The 18,158-nt window shown below is 40.1% G+C and overlaps 1 protein-coding gene, 1 long non-coding RNA gene and 1 pseudogene across 2 annotated transcripts; 1 reads left to right on the top strand and 2 right to left on the bottom strand.

The window, feature by feature from the left end:
* Positions 1-2,825: 2,825 nt before the first annotated feature.
* Positions 2,826-3,664, top strand: LOC136486713 (uncharacterized). The gene is made up of 3 exons (XR_010766930.1): positions 2,826-3,016; positions 3,117-3,180; positions 3,492-3,664. It is a non-coding gene; the product is annotated as an uncharacterized lncRNA (long non-coding RNA).
* A 7,107-nt stretch (positions 3,665-10,771) lies between these two features.
* On the bottom strand, positions 10,772-11,185 carry LOC136489285 (uncharacterized). The gene has a single exon (XM_066485969.1). The coding sequence runs from the start codon at positions 11,183-11,185 to the stop codon at positions 10,772-10,774; it is 414 nt and encodes a 137-aa protein (XP_066342066.1).
* Positions 11,186-12,248: 1,063 nt separating this feature from the next.
* LOC136489284 (probable protein phosphatase 2C 58) lies at positions 12,249-15,223 on the bottom strand (annotated as a pseudogene).
* Between the last annotated feature and the right edge of the window lie 2,935 nt (positions 15,224-18,158).

Genomic DNA, 18,158 nt, shown 5'->3' with positions numbered 1-18,158 from the left:
ATCTATTTATAGATTTTATAACAAATTTTAAAAGTTTAGTGAAATTTTCTATGGTTTTAAATACATCAATTATTTTACTATTTTTAAGTAAAACAGATAAAGCCGCATTAAAAACCACTCCAAACCAGGGACATAATTTGAAAGGTTTTGAGAGTTCCGGGGGTAAGATGTTTGCTTGGAAGTTCACAATAGTTTAGGGAGATAGAGGGGACTTTTTACTGGAATAAAATGCAGTTCACAATAGCATTTGCAGCATGTGGAGCACCAGGCCCAACAGCGGCTACCTCTCCAACACATAAAAAGTCAACTTTGTTTGACCTCGGTCGTCCCCAACTGTTTATCCCCACATGCTGCTGTTAATGGCTGACTTCCCAAGATGATGCTGTCACCGATGCTGGGCAGTCACCCGTCAGTTATGTGAGGCTCAAAGTTTTCTCCCCAGTCCTATTCCCATCTGTTAGAGCCATGCCCAGGTCGTCGGTGTCAGGCAACGTGGTGGACAATTCGTGGAGAGGATTTCTTGGTCAGGTTTTGCATCATTCGACCAAACCCAAGGAATCACCAGGCGTATTTGAATGTACCAAACTTAGCATGGCCTGAAATAATTTAGTTGTAACCAAAACGGTGGATCCAGTACATTGGGTGGAACAAAAGTATAGGAAAGATGCACAATTATTTTATTATAATTGGATGGAAACAGGTCATGGATAAAGTAAATGCAAGAGCTAGCAATATGGCATTGTGTGCCTCCATGTAACCACCCTATCCATCGTTGGTGTCAAATTTAATACTATATATTATATTCAAACAAAAGTTCCATTATCGTCCGTTGCATCAGCTAATCCCTTCTTGACTTCGGTTGTGAGGGGCGGACGCTTTTTGTTATCCAACGAGCACATGCAACAATTCACCGTCGCACAGTAGAACAGGTGTAACAATTTGTCATTCTTATTGGCATACTCCAAGCATTTTGTTTGGCAAACCACCGGAGTGCATCCAGGTAGAGGGATAGGTTCAATTACTGCATGCATCCACAACTTTACTTTATAAACCATGCACGAGTGCAATTATTTTAAGTACAAAACAAGTTATATACATACTCCAACCATCAGCGCAGGATAAGAGGGTTGGAGACATAATCACCAGGACAATGCACAGAGCAGCGCACTCGGTCCTCATTGTCTTGCTGAGTATGAGTGGCAAGTGGGGAAGATCAGTATTGGTGGTATATTTGTTGAACTTGTGTTCTGGTATGCATATTGCCTTGTTCGGTCCGGTTTATATACATGCAGTGGCACATCTTAAGGATGATATATCTATCCATAGAGATATATGTATACATGCAGCGGTGCATCTTAATATATGATTTGTATCCACAACAGAGATATATGCACATCTTAATATTGATATATGTATCAATAATACAGATAAATTTTGTATACTTGCAGTGGCACATATTAATGTTGATATATGTATCCACAATATAGATATAGGTATCCACAACAGAGATATATGTATCCTCATATATTAATGTTGAACTATCTTGCCTGTATGATTTGATATCTTCTACCAATAAATAAATAAATGCGACACATCTTCGATCTTGATATTACGCAACATGAACCTCTATCTCTCTTCCTCTCCCACACGTTCGCCGCCTCCTGCACTTCGTGAGACCGCGATGGCGTGAGATCCGGTTCTCGGCTCGCTCGCCCTGCGACGGCGCGACCCCCAAGCAGCGGCGCCTCCTCCGGTCACCAAGCTACGGCGCCTCCTCCTGTCACCAAGCAGTGGCGCCCTCCCCGCTGGCCCCAAGTGGTGGCGCGCAAGGCTAGGGCGTCGACGGCGGTGGATCTGACTCCCTCGCGCGGCCCCAAGCTGCGGCGTCGCCGGTACGAGCGGCAATGTTCCAGCTACCTCGCGGCCCCAAGCAACAGCGGCGCCCCCGCCCCCGGATCTGACTCCAATGACGGCAGATCGGGCACCCTCACCTCGTCCCCACCTCATTTTGGGGCTACGGCGGCAGATCCGGCTACCTCGCGTGCTCTCCATGTTCCTGGTCAAGCCAACAAATGCTCCACGCTCGATGAATGAATGTGTTGTCATTTATTCTCATAATTTTTTGCTGCTGCTCTTATTTGCCCTGATTCAGTACTTGCTTTCTGAGGCATGTATTTGTTCTATGCAGTGGATCTTCACTATATACTGAATCAGGGCAAATAAGAGCAGCAGCAAAATTTTTTGCATATGGGCCTGAATTTGTCCAAGCCGCTATCTGTTGATAAAAAAAGTAAGTTAACTGGACAGCCATACTCTTTGTTTAATTTATCTAGCTATGTCTTTGCATAGTCCAAAGCATTTCAATCAAACCTATACCTAGTTAAGAATACTCATCTGTAATTTGTTTCAGATTGAGAAATAGAAAACTTTAGAGAGTTAATTAAGTTCCTTTTTTCTATCTCTATGGAGACAAATGAATAAGCTTGGACCAAATTGGATATGGAAATCTCTTTCAATCCTTAATGAGTCGGTCTCACATGTGTTGTAAAACAGAGGAACTAGCCCACCCATGACACAGCTCACACTATGCCAGATTTGCACATCACTGCTGGCCTCATCACTGCCGGATTTGTGAGAACTAGTAGTGACGTACTTTCACTGCCGGTTATGAACTTGAAAATGAAAAAATGATTGGGGCTAGGCTAAAACCGGCAGTGAAGGATCACATCACTGTCGGTTTGTGGCTTGAACCGGCAGTGTTTTGGTGGGCACTCATCATTGCCGGTTTAAACCAAGAGCCGACAGTGATTGGGCACTATCACTGTCGGTTCTAGCCAAGAGCCGATGGTGATAAGCCTACAACACAAAAAGGCTGCAGCCGTCCTCTTCTTCCTCCCCTCTTCCATCCCGAGAACAGAGGCGCACTTTTGGGCCCTTCCCTCCATTGTTGCGGCTGCTCTTCACCATGAAGCTAGTGCTTGGATTTTGAAGAATGGCTTGATCTTTTTGCTTTAAGGTTAGTAACAAACATCCACTCCTTTGATTTTGTTGCTTAATTAGCTTCGTTTTGGTGGCTACATTGCTTGATTCTCATTCTAGTTCTTTCTCCATTCTAGAGAGCACTTTTCCAATTGGACATTTGTGCAAGGCTCAAATTGTGGTGAATCCATCATCCAAAAGGTTGGTGTCTATGAACACATTTAAATTCCTAGCTAATTATTCCATGGTGGTCAAGATCATCATTGTTAGTATGTGATGCTATATTTAGTTCTTAGAAGTAGAGTAGAATAGTTGTTCTTCAATATTGTGCAATAATTGTTTTTTACTACGATTTTCAATTTACAGGGCCGGGGCTACCAATTTCAAATTTTCAATAATTAGTGTACAATAATGTTTACAAAAAATGGTACTTTCGAGCTACAATTGTTGATCATGAAGCTCGATTTCTTATTAATTCTTTGTAATTACTGTCTCAATATTTTTTTGTGCAGAGATGGATCGAGAGTGGATGCATCTGTCCTGAACGGACAAGCGGTACATGCATGGCGTCAGCCAGTTTATCACCGATGCCAAAGCCCATGCTGGAAATGGGAACCCTGTCTTCTGCCCATGCAAAGATTGCAAGAATCATAGGAACTTTCGTCAAATTGAGTCTATACGATCACATTTGATTACTAGGGGGTTCATGCCAAACTATATGATATGGACTATGCATGGCGAGGTTGGTGTGAATGTTCTATGGGAAAACGATGATGATGTGGACATGCCTGACGTAGCCATCCACGATGCTGACGAGGAACCTGGTGTCAACACGGAACCTATGGCCACAGTTAATAATGTGTTTAGGAACACGCTAGCTGACGACACTGAGGATAACGATGGCATTTCTCAGCTGCTACGTAATGTAGAGACCGGATGTCTTAGTGAAAGACAGCTGAGAAAGCTAGAGAAAATGAGACAAGATGGCAAAACACATTGTATAGGAATTGTCCAATAAGCAAACTGGAAGCCGACATCATGCTGTTAGAGTTCAAATCGACAAACGGATTGAGCGATAAAGGCTTCGATCAGTTGTTAGCTATAATAAGGAAAATGCTCCTAGAAAAAAATGAGTTGCCAGAAAAGACATACTTGGCCAAGCAAATGATCTGCCCCATCGGCCTCGAGGTTGAAAAAATCCACGCGTGTTCCAATGATTGCATATTGTACCATGGAGAAAATACAAAGACTTGGACAAGTGCCCTATGTGTGAAACTCCACGGTATAAGGAAGGGCCGTCAGATGAGGGTACCAAGACCAAAGGAGGTCCCATAAAGGTCGTTTGGTATTTCCCTAAAGCTCCCCGGGTGCATAGGTTGTTTGCATGTGCAAAGTCAGCCAAGCTGTTGCGCTGGCATGGCGAAGAGCGTAAGAAAGATATAATGATGAGGCACCCCACCGATGGCATGACTAGAGGACTGTCAATACTATGTTCTATAAGGACATCGGTGGAGAGGTAAGGCACCTTTGGTTTGCTTTGAGCACAGATGGGATGAATCCTTTCGACCAGGTTAGAAGCAATCATAGCACCTGGCCAGTGACACTCTGTATATACAACCTTCCACCTTGGGTCTGTATGAAGCGGTCGTACATCTAGATGCCACTACTGATCCAAGGGCCAAGACAGCCTGGGAATGACATCGATGTGTTTCTAGAACCAGTGATCGATGAACTAGTGGAGATGTTTGAAAAGGGTGTGCCGGATGTTTGGGACGAGTACAAAAAGGAACATGTCACGATCCAGTTAGTACTTATCGCTACAATCACCGACCTACTAGGTCGAGGTTCGTTGTTCAGAGAGAAGACAAAAGGCTATACTGGATGTGTCGAGTGCTTGGACGACACCGATGCGGTAAATCTGCCAAATAACTCAAAGATAGTTTATATGGGACACCGTAGGTTCCTACCTAAGGATCACCCTTACCGTAGGAATAGAAAAGATTTCAACGGTACTATTGAGAAATGCTTAGCTCTAAAATATCGAGACGGGCCTGCGATACTTTGAGAACTCAACAAACTAGAGGTTGTCCTTGGGAAGGGGGACAATGCAGTAGCAGCGCCTGATGGGAGCGTTTGGAAGAAAAAATCGGTTTTCTAGAAACTACCTTACTGGCCATTTCTGAGTGTACGCCACTGTCTTGATCCCATGCACATCACTAAAAACATGTGCGCTAACACTCTTAACACCTTGATGGACACCGGGGGGACATTGAAGGATTCACTAGCCACACGTCTAGACATGCAACACTTGGGAATCAGGAAGGAGCTACATCCCATGGAGCTAGAGAATGGCCAGTTCGAACTTCTGGTTGCGTCATGGACATTGAAGAAGGAAGAAAAGCATGCGCTTATTTCTTTCTTCAATGAACTCAAAGTCCTGACGGGCTACTGTGCGAACCTAAACAGGCTAGTGAACATGAGAGAACTCAAGTTCAACTATGGCCCTATGAAGGCCCATGACTGTCATGTCATTATGACTCAGCTGCTCCCTGTTGCCCTGCGTGGTATCCCCCCCCAAAGGTCCGCGCCCCAATCATAAAGCTTTGCTCGTTCTTCAACGCAATCTCAAAAAAGGTCATTGATGTGTCCATGCTAGAGCAGCTGTAGTGGGACATAGCCGAAACTCTCGTTAGGCTTGAGATGCATTTCCCGCTGACTTACTTTGATATCTCATTGCATCTGCTCATTCATCTTGTTGACCAAATTAGAGCCCTTGGCCCAATGTACCTGCATCAGATGTTCCCTTTCGAAAGATTGATGAAAGTTTTCAGGAGGTATGTTAGGAACCGATTCAGGCCAGAAGGGGGCATGGTTGAAGGATGGTCAATGGAGGAGGCCATTGAGTTCTACACATATTATCTGGACATCAAAAGGGTCAGAGTTCCAGAATCTCGTCACGAGGGAAGACTACATGGCAAAGGAACGGTCGGGGAGAAATCTGTTACAGTAGACAACTTTGTTTCTTTTAGACAGGCACAGTTCGCTATTCTCCAGCAAGCCGAGGGCCATACATTGACGAGCATAGGCAATCGCTGCAAACTCTATATCCGAGCAAGTCACAGGCTTGGCTGGATAAAAATCATAAGGAGGAATTTGTCAGCTGGTTGCGACGTCGCTTGCTTGGAATAAAGTTGGGTAATCAACTGGATGCCTTAGCCAAGGGACCTTCGAGTACATATCTTAAGTACCAAGGGTATGAGATCAATGGATTTACATTTTACACAAAAAAACAAGATGGAAAGAGCACATACCAAAATTGTGGTGTTCGTTTTGATGCTCACGACGAAAATGACAACGTGCAGGCGACATACTATGGTTTCATAGAGGAGATATGGGAGCTAGCCTACCAGTGGGTCCGGCTCGAGGAAATCAACACTAACAGCTAAGGGTTTACTACCGTTGATCTCACTAAGACCGCATACAGAGACGACCCATTCATCCTTGCAAGAGATGTTATGCAAGTCTTCTATGCAAGGGACAACAAGACAAAAGGAAGGCTAAAAATAGTCCTAGAAGAGAAAAGGAAGATTGTCGGTGTCGATGGAGTGACGGACGAAGAAGACTACAGGGGCTATCAGGAAATGCCTGCATTCGGGGCGAACGTACCCCTACCTATCCTTCAAGAGGGTGACGAACCTGCTTACGTACGAATTGATCACAATGAGGCCCTCATCGTTGATGCACCTAAAGATAGTTAGATTATTGTTAACTATGTAATCATTATGCAGACATTGTATCAGTAATTTGCACTGAATATTTAATTTATATTTTGTGCGCATCTCTACAATTTAATTATTGACTATGTAATCAAATATTAAGATGATGTTCACAAACACTATTATTTGATAATTATAGACCATTAATTCATTATCATAGAATTAAATAATCAAGACATAAATTTTTGTGTTATTTTAGAATATAAACTAACTGCATTATTTCTATTAATAAATAAATAAAGAAAAGTAAACTAAGTGAACTCCCTATTCTAGCTCAGCGGTTAAGGCCGCGCACTCTGTACTCTGAGACCCACGCTTGAATCCCAGGCGGGCCAAACTTTTTTATATTTTTTACAAAAGGCTGCGATGGCAGGCTCCAAACCGACACTGTTTTTTATATTTTTTTACCTAAAGTTGGCCATAGGGCCCTTCACTGCCGGTTTTGGGTTCAAAACCGACAATGATATCTTCTATCATAGTCGGTTGCTCAAACCGACATAGGAGGCCCAATTCACTGTTGGTTTTTAAACTAAAACCGACAGTGATGTGTAGATGCTCCTCACATGCCAACAGTGCTCCCATGACCACAACCGTTGGAACACTGCTCCCACCTACCCCGACAACTTTAGTTCAGAAATAAAAATGTACCACGACTGCTAGCCCCTATAAAATGGCCCTCGGCCAGGAGCTAGCCTCTCCATGCATGTTGGTTTCAGCCAGGCCTTATCAGCCATGATACAATGTTTTCCTCTCACAACGAACCACAGATATCATTATGCATCGTAGTCCACCAAAATGGTGCATACATGAGGTACTAGAAGAATGCTACTGAAGATAGAGCAACACCGAAGATTGGAGATGCCACGAGGTTCACAGAGCCATCCGCTGTGGTGCACTCTGGACTATATGTCCAGAGAGACCTGGTGTGCTCTGGGCAATTTCCCGTCCCGGAGCGGCATTGGTTCATCGGTGCGGTGCCGAGCTGAATCCGATGTGCTCTGGACTGTACCGAGAAAAAGGCCATGTACAGCAAAGGCATGGATTCATCGATGCCACCTTGTCATCTCCAACCGGTATAGCTCGTAGACCACCTCGGTGTTGTTGTTTGACCCTAGTTGGTGCTAGAAGAATGCTACTGAGGTGGTTAAATTATAATGTGTTGATACACATTGATGGTAACATTGACCTGTACGCAAATAGGTCTTTGTTATCGTATATGGAATTTTAGTGTAAGGTCTTTGTTATCGTATATGTAATTTATTTCTAATTTTTTTTGTAATTTTTTTTGTATTTCATTACTATCTAAATAAATATATCGTTGTTGTTAAAACTTTCCCACTGTAGTATCTAAATAAATATATCCTTTACTTATATGCACATTCACTGTCGGTTCTATTTAGAAACCGGCAGTGATAGTCACCTTCACTGTTGGTTCTATTTAAAAACCGGTAATGATATACACCTTCACTATTGGTTCTATTTAAAAACTGGCAGTGATGTCCATGCCCCCCTATATAAAACAAACTGTCGGTCACATACATTGATCCCACCCACCCACGAACTCTCTCAGTCTCATTTCTCACGTTTCACTCTCACTTCTCAAGACATCCACTCTCTCTCTATGTGATTTGGTCATGGCTCCTGCATTTTTCAATGGTATTGATATGTTGTCTTCTCCAATATTTTATCTATATTCATTTGATCTATATTTATATTCATGTTTCTTTGCATTCTACATTTATATATATTCTTATTCCTTGCATTCGACCTATATTTAATTATGTTGCCACATTTTACATAGAAGAATTTTTTGTGCATATATTTTAAGTTCATATTTTTTTTGCATTTTATCGATCAGGTGGTATGAACAACGGACCTCCCCCACCACAAGAACCAGGTTTCCACCCTGGCGATGAGCCATTCGCTCCTAACGTGGCCATTCCACGGTTCCCTATTCTAGCTATTGTATGAAATATTTTCCAACATCTTTTGTTTTTTGATGCTAACAAATAACTATAATTAGTTTAATATCATTGTTGCATGCATATATATGTCGCAGACTATATCCTCAATAGATTGGCTGCGAACAACACTTAGCTGGTTCTTTATCTCGGACATCGTCGAGAACACGACATCTCATGCAAGTGGTCGGCTATGGACGTGTGAACTCAGTTTTTTCATCCCTGTGAGGGGTTCAAATCATCGGAACCATATCCACAGGACCGGAATACTGAGCTCGGACATGATAAGTGCCCAATTAACTGCCGTGCACATTTGTTTAGAGGCACTTCGACGTATTTGCTATGATGTGCCTGATTTCTCGCACTTCAAGGCACTTGCTTTGAATGCTGGTAATATCCCTGTCCCGCAAGCAAGCGAATGGTTTGCGAGCTACATCCATACGGATGTGGTAAAATGGTCACTTATACCTGAGTCATGGTTATTTGTTGTTTAATATTGTAATAACATTCTCTAATTTTTTTTCTTTTTCTCCATATGCAGATTGCGCTACAGGACCTTACCTATACTGCATGTGGCTTGTGGGCCGTTCTAGACCAAGCTACGGAGCAACTCGGGTACGATTGGGAGTTCTGCAATGGAAACCTCGGCCAGCATAAGGATTACTAACAGGGGCAGTGGTCGTTCAGTAGGTTACATCTATGGCTGACCATTCTTTCGGCATTGTGAGGCACAAGAGAGTGCACTCATACGGGCATTGGACTTCATCGACACAAGCGGATACATAATTCGTGACATCAATTACCATATATGGCTACAGAGGCATGTTAGTGTGCGTGGCCCGATCGATCCTGGTAGTGATTCTGATGGTAATTAATGTTTATTTAGTAGGTTTTCAAGGTCGTAGTTTAATTGGATTCTAAATTTAATATGTATGGCTTTGTGTGTTTAATTATTGTCATGCATGTAATTCGTGTAACATTTGTTGGGCAACTAGAAATATACATTCCGGTGTCGTATTTGTCTCAAAAAATTTCTCAGGCTTGCACGTGCCACGTGTGAAGTAAACACCAAGTTTGGGATTTTCTGGAGATGGTTTGATACTTTCTGAGGTTTAATTGAATTTCCGCGTGACGAGACTGTTTAATTATAGGTTGAACTGAGTCTACCCACGAAAAGATCCGGAATGATGCCAAACTTTTACACAGGCTCTAATGTGCCCTGGGGACAAGAATTTTGTGGGGGTGGATGAAAAAATCTATTGGGTCCAAGATGAAATTCACCCTCTTTTGTCTCATTGTGCACAAAGAAAAATATAATAAATAAAAAAATGATCATAAAAACCTAAGATCCTGTGTGGGGTCTTAATTTGGGTGTACAACTTTGCCAAAAAAGATTCAAGCCATTTCGACATAGGAATACATATGCTTCTATTTATTCAGTATGTAAAATAATTTTTTTAATATATATAAACATCACTATCGGTTTCAATAAACCGGCAGTGATGAGAAAAAACCGACAGTGATGCTTGTTATCACCGTTGGTTGATTTTAAAAACCGGCAGTGATATATAAAAAATTAAAAAATAATTATGCCAGCCCTCGGGTTTGAGCTCGGGTCACGGACTACAGAGTTCAGACACTTAACCGCTGCGATAGTATAGGATGTGTGTCTGGTTTATTTATTTTGTCTTTTTGACCTTTACACCACTTAATAAATAATAAAATTATACCAAAAAAATTGGGGTGCCCGGGATTCGAACACGGGTATCGGGGGCTAAGTTGTGGGGTCTTAACCGTTGTGCCAGTAGGAGGTATTCGAAAGGAGATGAAAAGATAATTTACTTATGCTGTAACCGCTACACTGAAATCACTGCCGGTTTAAAGAATGGCTCGGCAGTGATGTACCCCCATCACTGCCAGAACACAAACATGCTGCAACACGGTATTTCTTAGCACCAAGGTGAAGATGATCAAATAAAGGATTCAACGACACGGTTTTTTGAGCACCAGTAAATTATTACATTGTCCTAAGACATAGATTAATCACTAGTGCTACTAATTATTGTTGGTGCTGCCTGCGTCGTCGTCCCCCTGCTGCCGGTGCTCCTCTTCGCTCTTCTTTCGCTCAGCCCTGCGCCGGCGCCGTTCTGCATCCATCGCGAGACGTCGCTCGGTCTCCTGCTCCTGGCAGCAGCGGCGCTCCTCCTCCTTGGAAATCTCGACGACGCGCTTCAGGATGCAGTCGTCGGTCTCCTTCTGTGTGATGGCGCGGAGGTGCCGGTCCTCCTCCTCCTTCCAAGCCGTCTCCAACGAGTTGAAGACGACCTCCTCCACCGGAAGAGGTTCCGGTTCCTCCTCTGATGCGGTCTCATAGTCCGGATCGTCTTCATGGTTCGCCTCGAGGTCCGATTCAGATGACGGCGTCGGTGGAGGTGTCGGGGGGTGACGTGAGGACGACGGGTTCAGCATCGCCCATGTTGTCTTCAAGCTGACTACTGATTTTCTATTTGTGTAACACACGTGTGATCTTGTGCATGTTTACTCTACTATTTTTTATGCTTTTAAAAATAGATTGAATGTTAAACATCGTTTTATGTTGTTTAAGAACGATTTATAGGAAACCATGATGCAGCAAACCTGTTGTTTAAATCTCAACTCTAGCGTTCTTGATTTGATATGGGTTTAAGAAAGTTTGGTTAACCGCTACTACAGAATGGCTTTGTAGGGGCGGCTCATGTGCATTTGTAGGGGTGGTTTGGTTAGCCGCCCCTACCAAAGCATGGCTACAAATCGCCGATTTATAGAGGCGGCTGGTGTTATAAGCCGCCCCTACAAATCGATTTGTAAGGACGGCTGTAGTTCCAGCCGCCCCCTATAATACTTGTTTGTAGGGACGGTTCAGTCTATAACCGCCCCTACAGCACATTTTCCCATAAAAAATTCAAATTTACGATTTAAATTCGACATATATATATATATATATATATATATATATATATATATATATATATATATATATATATATATATATATATATATAATTTAAATCTGACCACAAGCACAAGAGCACAAGGTGTTGGTACTGAGGATTTCTACCTAAGTGAACGTTACAAGTATGTATACAAATATATAAGCTAATGAGAATTGTCGATATATATACGTCTTGACACATGCTTCAACTCCTCTGTGTGCGGTGTACGAAGCTGTGTGCTACTAGTCAATGTAGTGATTGCATCTAACACCCTTGGAGCATTAGACTTTCAAACTGCAATATATTATTTTGGAGCATCCCCTGGGGCCTTATGATGTATTGATTTCCCTCATCAATATTAAGAGCTTGTGATCTAAATTAAATATTATAAGAAAATCTTAGAACAGGAGGTAATGAATGTTATAAGAGATATTATTATTCAGATCATGACTTGCTAAATATACAGATTAGTATAATTCAGATCAAGACTTGCTAAAAATTCAGATTGCAGCCTAATATATGAGATAATATATATAAGTCAGATCCAAATATGCTGAAAATTCAGACTGCAACCGAAACAATAAGAAAGTACTTGTTGTTAATTTAGCATAAAATAGAAAATCATAGAGACAACATCAAATTGTTAACTAGCAGAACAAGTAGTGTCAACTAGCAAAACAATTACACTTATTAATCATGTTTTGGACATCTATCAATCATGTTTCTTCCAAGACTTAAAAACATACTTATCGAACTGGTATATTGGTTCTTCTAGAATCCTAGTACACTAGAATTTGTCATGCCAAGGTACAAAGTCAAAAGAAATTTAGGTATCCGAATATAAGGGTATTCCATAGTGAAAAGTATTTTGCATATGCAAGACATCAGGTAAGGTGAGAAGTATGAACAAAAAGAAGCAAGTAAAAAAGGAATACCAATAGCTCTTGACAAGTTTAAAGTTCCATTTACACGCCCCATTTGAATGTAACCCCCTGCACTTTGTATCCTTTCTCTCTTTACCTAAAGCTCTGGTTTATGGTCTCTTGACAAATTGTATGCTGTGTTACATGGAAGAAGTATAGAAATGAGACGATCACACATAAACTTTATGTCAAAATATACCAGTCTTTGCACTTTGTTCTCTTTAATTAATGCAATTACCAGTAGGGGGAAACCCCTCCCATCTTTCTGAAAAAGGAGTAACAACTGACCTGGCCATTCCTTGAGATGACACAGCGGGAGTCACCAGCATTTGCTACAACGAGTTGCCTATTTCTGACAAATGCTACATAGGCTGTACTCCCACAATTTGGCCCAGTAAAATCAGAGTGCGGTCCCTGATAAAAGAAATTTCTATAAGACTACCTGGGTGGATGGAATGTTCATTTCCAACAAAAGAACTAGCAACAAAGAGAAATGCCAAAAATTGCCTTCCAGCATAACAAGAAGAGGCTCCGGTTCAGGAAATTGGAAGTCGTTCTTCAAGAGTTACCATTATTAGGCAACACAGCCATCAATTTTAGGTGCTACTCCCTCCATTCCAAATTATAAGGCGTTTTGGCTTTTCTAGATACGTAGCTTTTGCTATGTACTTAGATATACACTATGTCTAGATACATAACAAAAGCAATGTATCTAAAAAAACCAAAATGTCTTATAGTTTCGAACGGAGGGAGTACAAGAATAAACTTCCTTCTTATGCATAGATATCCTTTTCAAGAGTTAACATTGTTAGGCAACACAAGTATCAATTTTAAATGTTAAAAGAACAAATTTCCTTCTTACACATACCCTTTTATGTCTTAAACCATCAGTGTTGCACGTCTGCTCAAGAACCACAAGTCTACTCTTACACAAGTTTCTGCCATGAATGATTTTAGCAAAAAAATAAAGGAGAAGAAAGAAACTTTATTAATAATAATCTAGTGATGCAACACTTTCAGAAAGAAATCCATTGACTGCCAAATTAATTGAAAAAAAGGCAGATGGCAAGCTCTCCTAGACATAGGACAATGAATATAGAATTATGGATCCATCCCAGTTCCACATTTACCTCCTCGAAAGCCCAATCATCATGTCTATCATTTGAATCACTTGCTTTAGGGGACCAAATCAAGCCTTCAATTATGCCAGTAAACTAATTTATCTTATCTCCAAGTGCTTCCCGCCATCCTCTTTGACCCCGCATCATTTCATCCATTCTAAAACAACGCAATCATAATTTCTATTCACATCATTTGCTCCAAATTAGCAATGAACTAGTGAAAAGGTAGACATGCTAAAAATAAAAGAAGCTATTATACCTGAAGTATGCTCTGTGGACAGCAGCACCCAGGTCACCAGCTGCATAGGCTTCACTATGGAGAACTTCTCTGTGTAGATATTTTGCACAGAATTTGGCAACTACTTTTCCTGAGGCAAGAAAGCAATAAGAAGGGGTCAACAGCCTATTTTCGTATGATGTGGAATCAATCATAAATGCTGAAATGGCACTGTTCTTTGCAGTTAGTTACCTCCACGTTTGTCATTGTCAAGATCTAGCAAAGCCGAGTGCTAGAAAATTGCACAATAGACTGAGCAAACACGATCATAATAAACTAACAAAATTGACAAGATTCCATCCTCTCAAAAGATACAGATAAATCATATCAAGAAGTCTATTAGTACTATGTAAGAAAGCAAGTCACAGCTTCTCCTTTAGTAGTTATACATTATACTCAACAAGATATCTCATACACATTCAAATTGTATCCTCTCAATTGATTCCAGCCTTCAAGGTTGGAGTATAGCCCATCTTTCAGTATGATGTCAGACACACTGTTTAACTTATGAAGCATTATCAATCCAACATCTGGAGAATATGGTGATGTAAACAAAAAAAGTGCTAATCCGTTTTTTTGTCACTCTCAACAACAGGACAGGGTATCATGGACAGACAAAAACTCCCCATTCAACTCATGAATTAACCAGGCTCAGTTCAGCACATAATTTATTTTTGCATGCAAGTATTCATTTTATTTCAAAAATTTAACGAACACAAGACACCCCTTCTCTCAGGTGCATAGCACTGCTAAACATTGCAGTCAATAGCCAGGTATATCCTCCTAAGCTATTTATTTAATAATATATGTGGTTGTCCACCAGTTCCCTGCAATACTATTTGTGAAAAGACTTTGCACCAATATTTGATATTTATTTTTTCTTTACTTCCTAGGACATTCTGTGAGTTTCCATAATTACACCAAACTTGGATACTGAGAGCACATTTATATTAAAGTTGGATTCCAAATTATATTTGGAAAATCGAGTAAAATCATGCTGAGTTGGATACCCGAGTCTGAATCGGATTCCATCACTTGTGTGTCTACCCAGGTAAAACGTACAAGACTAGGAACAAGCGACAAAGAAAATCACAAGAAGCAAATTTAAATGATGAATAGAAACTTACAGCATCTTCCATAGTTGCACGCCACCCTTGCATAGATGAAAGTCTGAATTTAAGTTTATCATTTTCCCCATCTTCAGATACCTTCTCAGTTTTCAGAGTGCTAAGGTAAACCCCCATTCTTCCAAATGCACCTGGCGACAGAATATGACTGAGAGAAAAAGATCAGCTGCTCAATAACAAGCTATCGATGGAATTGTGCCAGATCTGAATACAGCTAGCTTGCTTTAGGGTTTGGGTGCTCGGCTTCGAACGGCAGGAAGGACGAGAAGGGGCGAGCATACCGGCTGGGCGCTAGTCGACGGCGAAGGGGAAGGGGACGTCAAGACCTGGCAAAGGTAGGCGCCAGTCGCCGGCGAACGGGCCAGCGAAGACCTAGCAAAGGGTGGCGGCGCTCGCCCGCTGACGCATCTCGAGCCCACGCCTCAGCATCCCAAGCCCGCCCCTGGCCGCCTCTTGGGCCCATGCCGGATCCGGGACCCTCCTCACCGGATCGAGCTCTTGCAGAATCGAGCTCCTCCATGAGGAAGAGAGCACCGACCACCAGGTGGGAGAGCCACGGAGATGGAGCTGGAGAGAGCGAACAGAAGAGGGGGTGCGGAGGTGTGCTCTAGAATATATACTTAGAGTTAGCCACCCCTACAAAGGGCGGTTTCTAATTCAGTCGCCCCTACAAATATTTTCGTATATTTTTAAATATTACTTCCGCATATTTTTTATAAATGTGTAAGTGTATATATAAATGTAAAAATGTAATAAAAATAATTTTCTATATTTTCCCATACCCATAAAAAAATACTTGCTTATATATATAGATATAATGATACATTTTATTTTGTAAAATAAAAAAATATATTTAAAAATTTAAAATTTGAATTTGTGAACTTCGAATTGAATTTTAAGACAAAAATGATCTAAAATAAAAATGTCGTAAACATCAAAGTTGTAGAACTCATCAAGATGTACAACTTATATTTTGGTCATCGTTTCATTTGACAAAATTTGAAAAGTTTAAATTTTGAATTTCAATAAATGGCAACTTCAAATAAGATTTTGCAAACTTAAATGATTTCAAATAAGAAAGTCATGAACATAAAAGTTGTTGAACACATCCCTATCTACAACTTTTATTTTGATCATATTTTCATTTGACAAAATTTGAACAGTTCAAAATTTGAAATTAAAAAAATAGCAACTTCAAACAAGATTTTGAAACCTTAAATGATTTCAAATAAGAAAGTCATGAACATAAAAGTTGTTTAACATATCACTATCTACAACTTTTATTTTGGTCATATTTTCATTTGACAAAATTTGAACTGTTCCACTTTTTAATTTTAATAAATGGCAACTTTAAACAAGATTTTGAAACCTCAAATGATTTTAACTACAAAAGTCATGAACATAAAAGTTGTTGAACTCATCACTATCTACAACTTTTATTTTGATCACTTCTTTATTTGACAAAGTGTTAGTAAACATTGTTCATAAATTCACATATCACTCGTAGTTTCATGAACTATATGAGAGACATGTTGATTAGTGAACAATGTTTACTATCACTTTGTCAGATGAAGAAATAACTAAAATAAAAGTTGTAGATCTTGATGAGTTATACATCTTTGGTATTCATCACTTTTTCAGCTGAAATCATTTGGTATTTCAAAATCTTGTTAGAACTTGTCATTTTTTTTAATTTGAAAATTTGAATTGCTTAAACTTTGTCAAATGAAAAGAATGACGACATCAACACAATAACTTAATAGGGCATGATTTTAGAAAAAAATCATCACATTTGGACTTAGTTTGAGGGAGAAAGACTAGTTACAAATTTTACCCAGAGATTAAATAGAAAAATCATTACTGTTCATGATTATCAATGATAAACAAGTGTGATTTCTCTTTTTAATCTGTGGCTGAAACTTGTAACTAGTTTTTCTCCCTCATACTAACTCCAAATGTGATGGTTTTTTTCCTAAAATTTTCTAAAATCATGCTCTATCATTTTAGTCTGGTCATCTATCTTTGTCACTAATTTTGTATAATTCAAATTTTGAATTTCAGAAAATGACAACTTCAAACCTGATTTTCGACCACTAAATGATTTCAGCTATAAAGGTGATGAATATAAAAGTTGTCGAACACATAACTATCTGCAACTTTTAGTTTGGTCATCTTTTCATTTGACAAAATTTGAACAATTTAAATTTTGAATTTCAATAAATGGCAACTTCAAACAAGATTTTGAAACCTTAAATGATTTCAACTACAAAAGTTGTGAACATAAATATTGTTGAACTCATCACTATCTACAACTTTTATTTTGGTCACTTCTTTATTTGACAGTGTTAGTAAACATTGTTCACAAATTCACATATTACTCATAGTTTCATGAACTATATGAGAGACATGTTGATTAGTGAACAATGTTTAGTATCACTTTGTCAGATGAAGAAATAAACAAAATAAAAGTTGTAGATCTTGATGAGTTATACATCTTTGGTATTCATCACTTTTTTAGCTGAAATCATTTGGTGTTTCAAAATATTGTTAGAACTTGTTATTTTTTTAAATTTAAAAATTTGAATTGCTCAAACTTTGTCAAACGAAAAGAATGACCAAATCAACACAGTAACTTGATAGGGCATGATTTTTGAAAATTTTTGAAAAAAATCATCATATTTGGAGTTAGTACGAGGGAGAAAGACCAGTTACAATTTTTATCTAGAGATTAAAAAGAAAAATCATAACTGTTCATGATGATTAATGATGAATTGTTCATGATTTGTAGGGGCGGCTGGTGATTGAGCCACCCCTACAAATCGCAACACCGGGGGCAGCTGGTGAGTGAGCTGCCCCTATAAATCTTACCATTTGTAGGGGCGGCTCGTATCATCAGCCGTCCCTGCTGTGCCATTTGTAGGGGCGGCTGGTCTCGTGGGTCCCGAGCATGCCCACTGTAGGGGCGGCTCCATCACCAGCTACCCCTATAAAAAATTGTCGTGTTGCTACAAACGTTTTTTTGT

This window comes from Miscanthus floridulus, chromosome 10, assembly GCF_019320115.1.
Source record: "Miscanthus floridulus cultivar M001 chromosome 10, ASM1932011v1, whole genome shotgun sequence".
Lineage (NCBI taxonomy): Eukaryota > Viridiplantae > Streptophyta > Magnoliopsida > Poales > Poaceae > Miscanthus > Miscanthus floridulus.
This window is presented reverse-complemented; position numbering and strand designations above follow the sequence as displayed.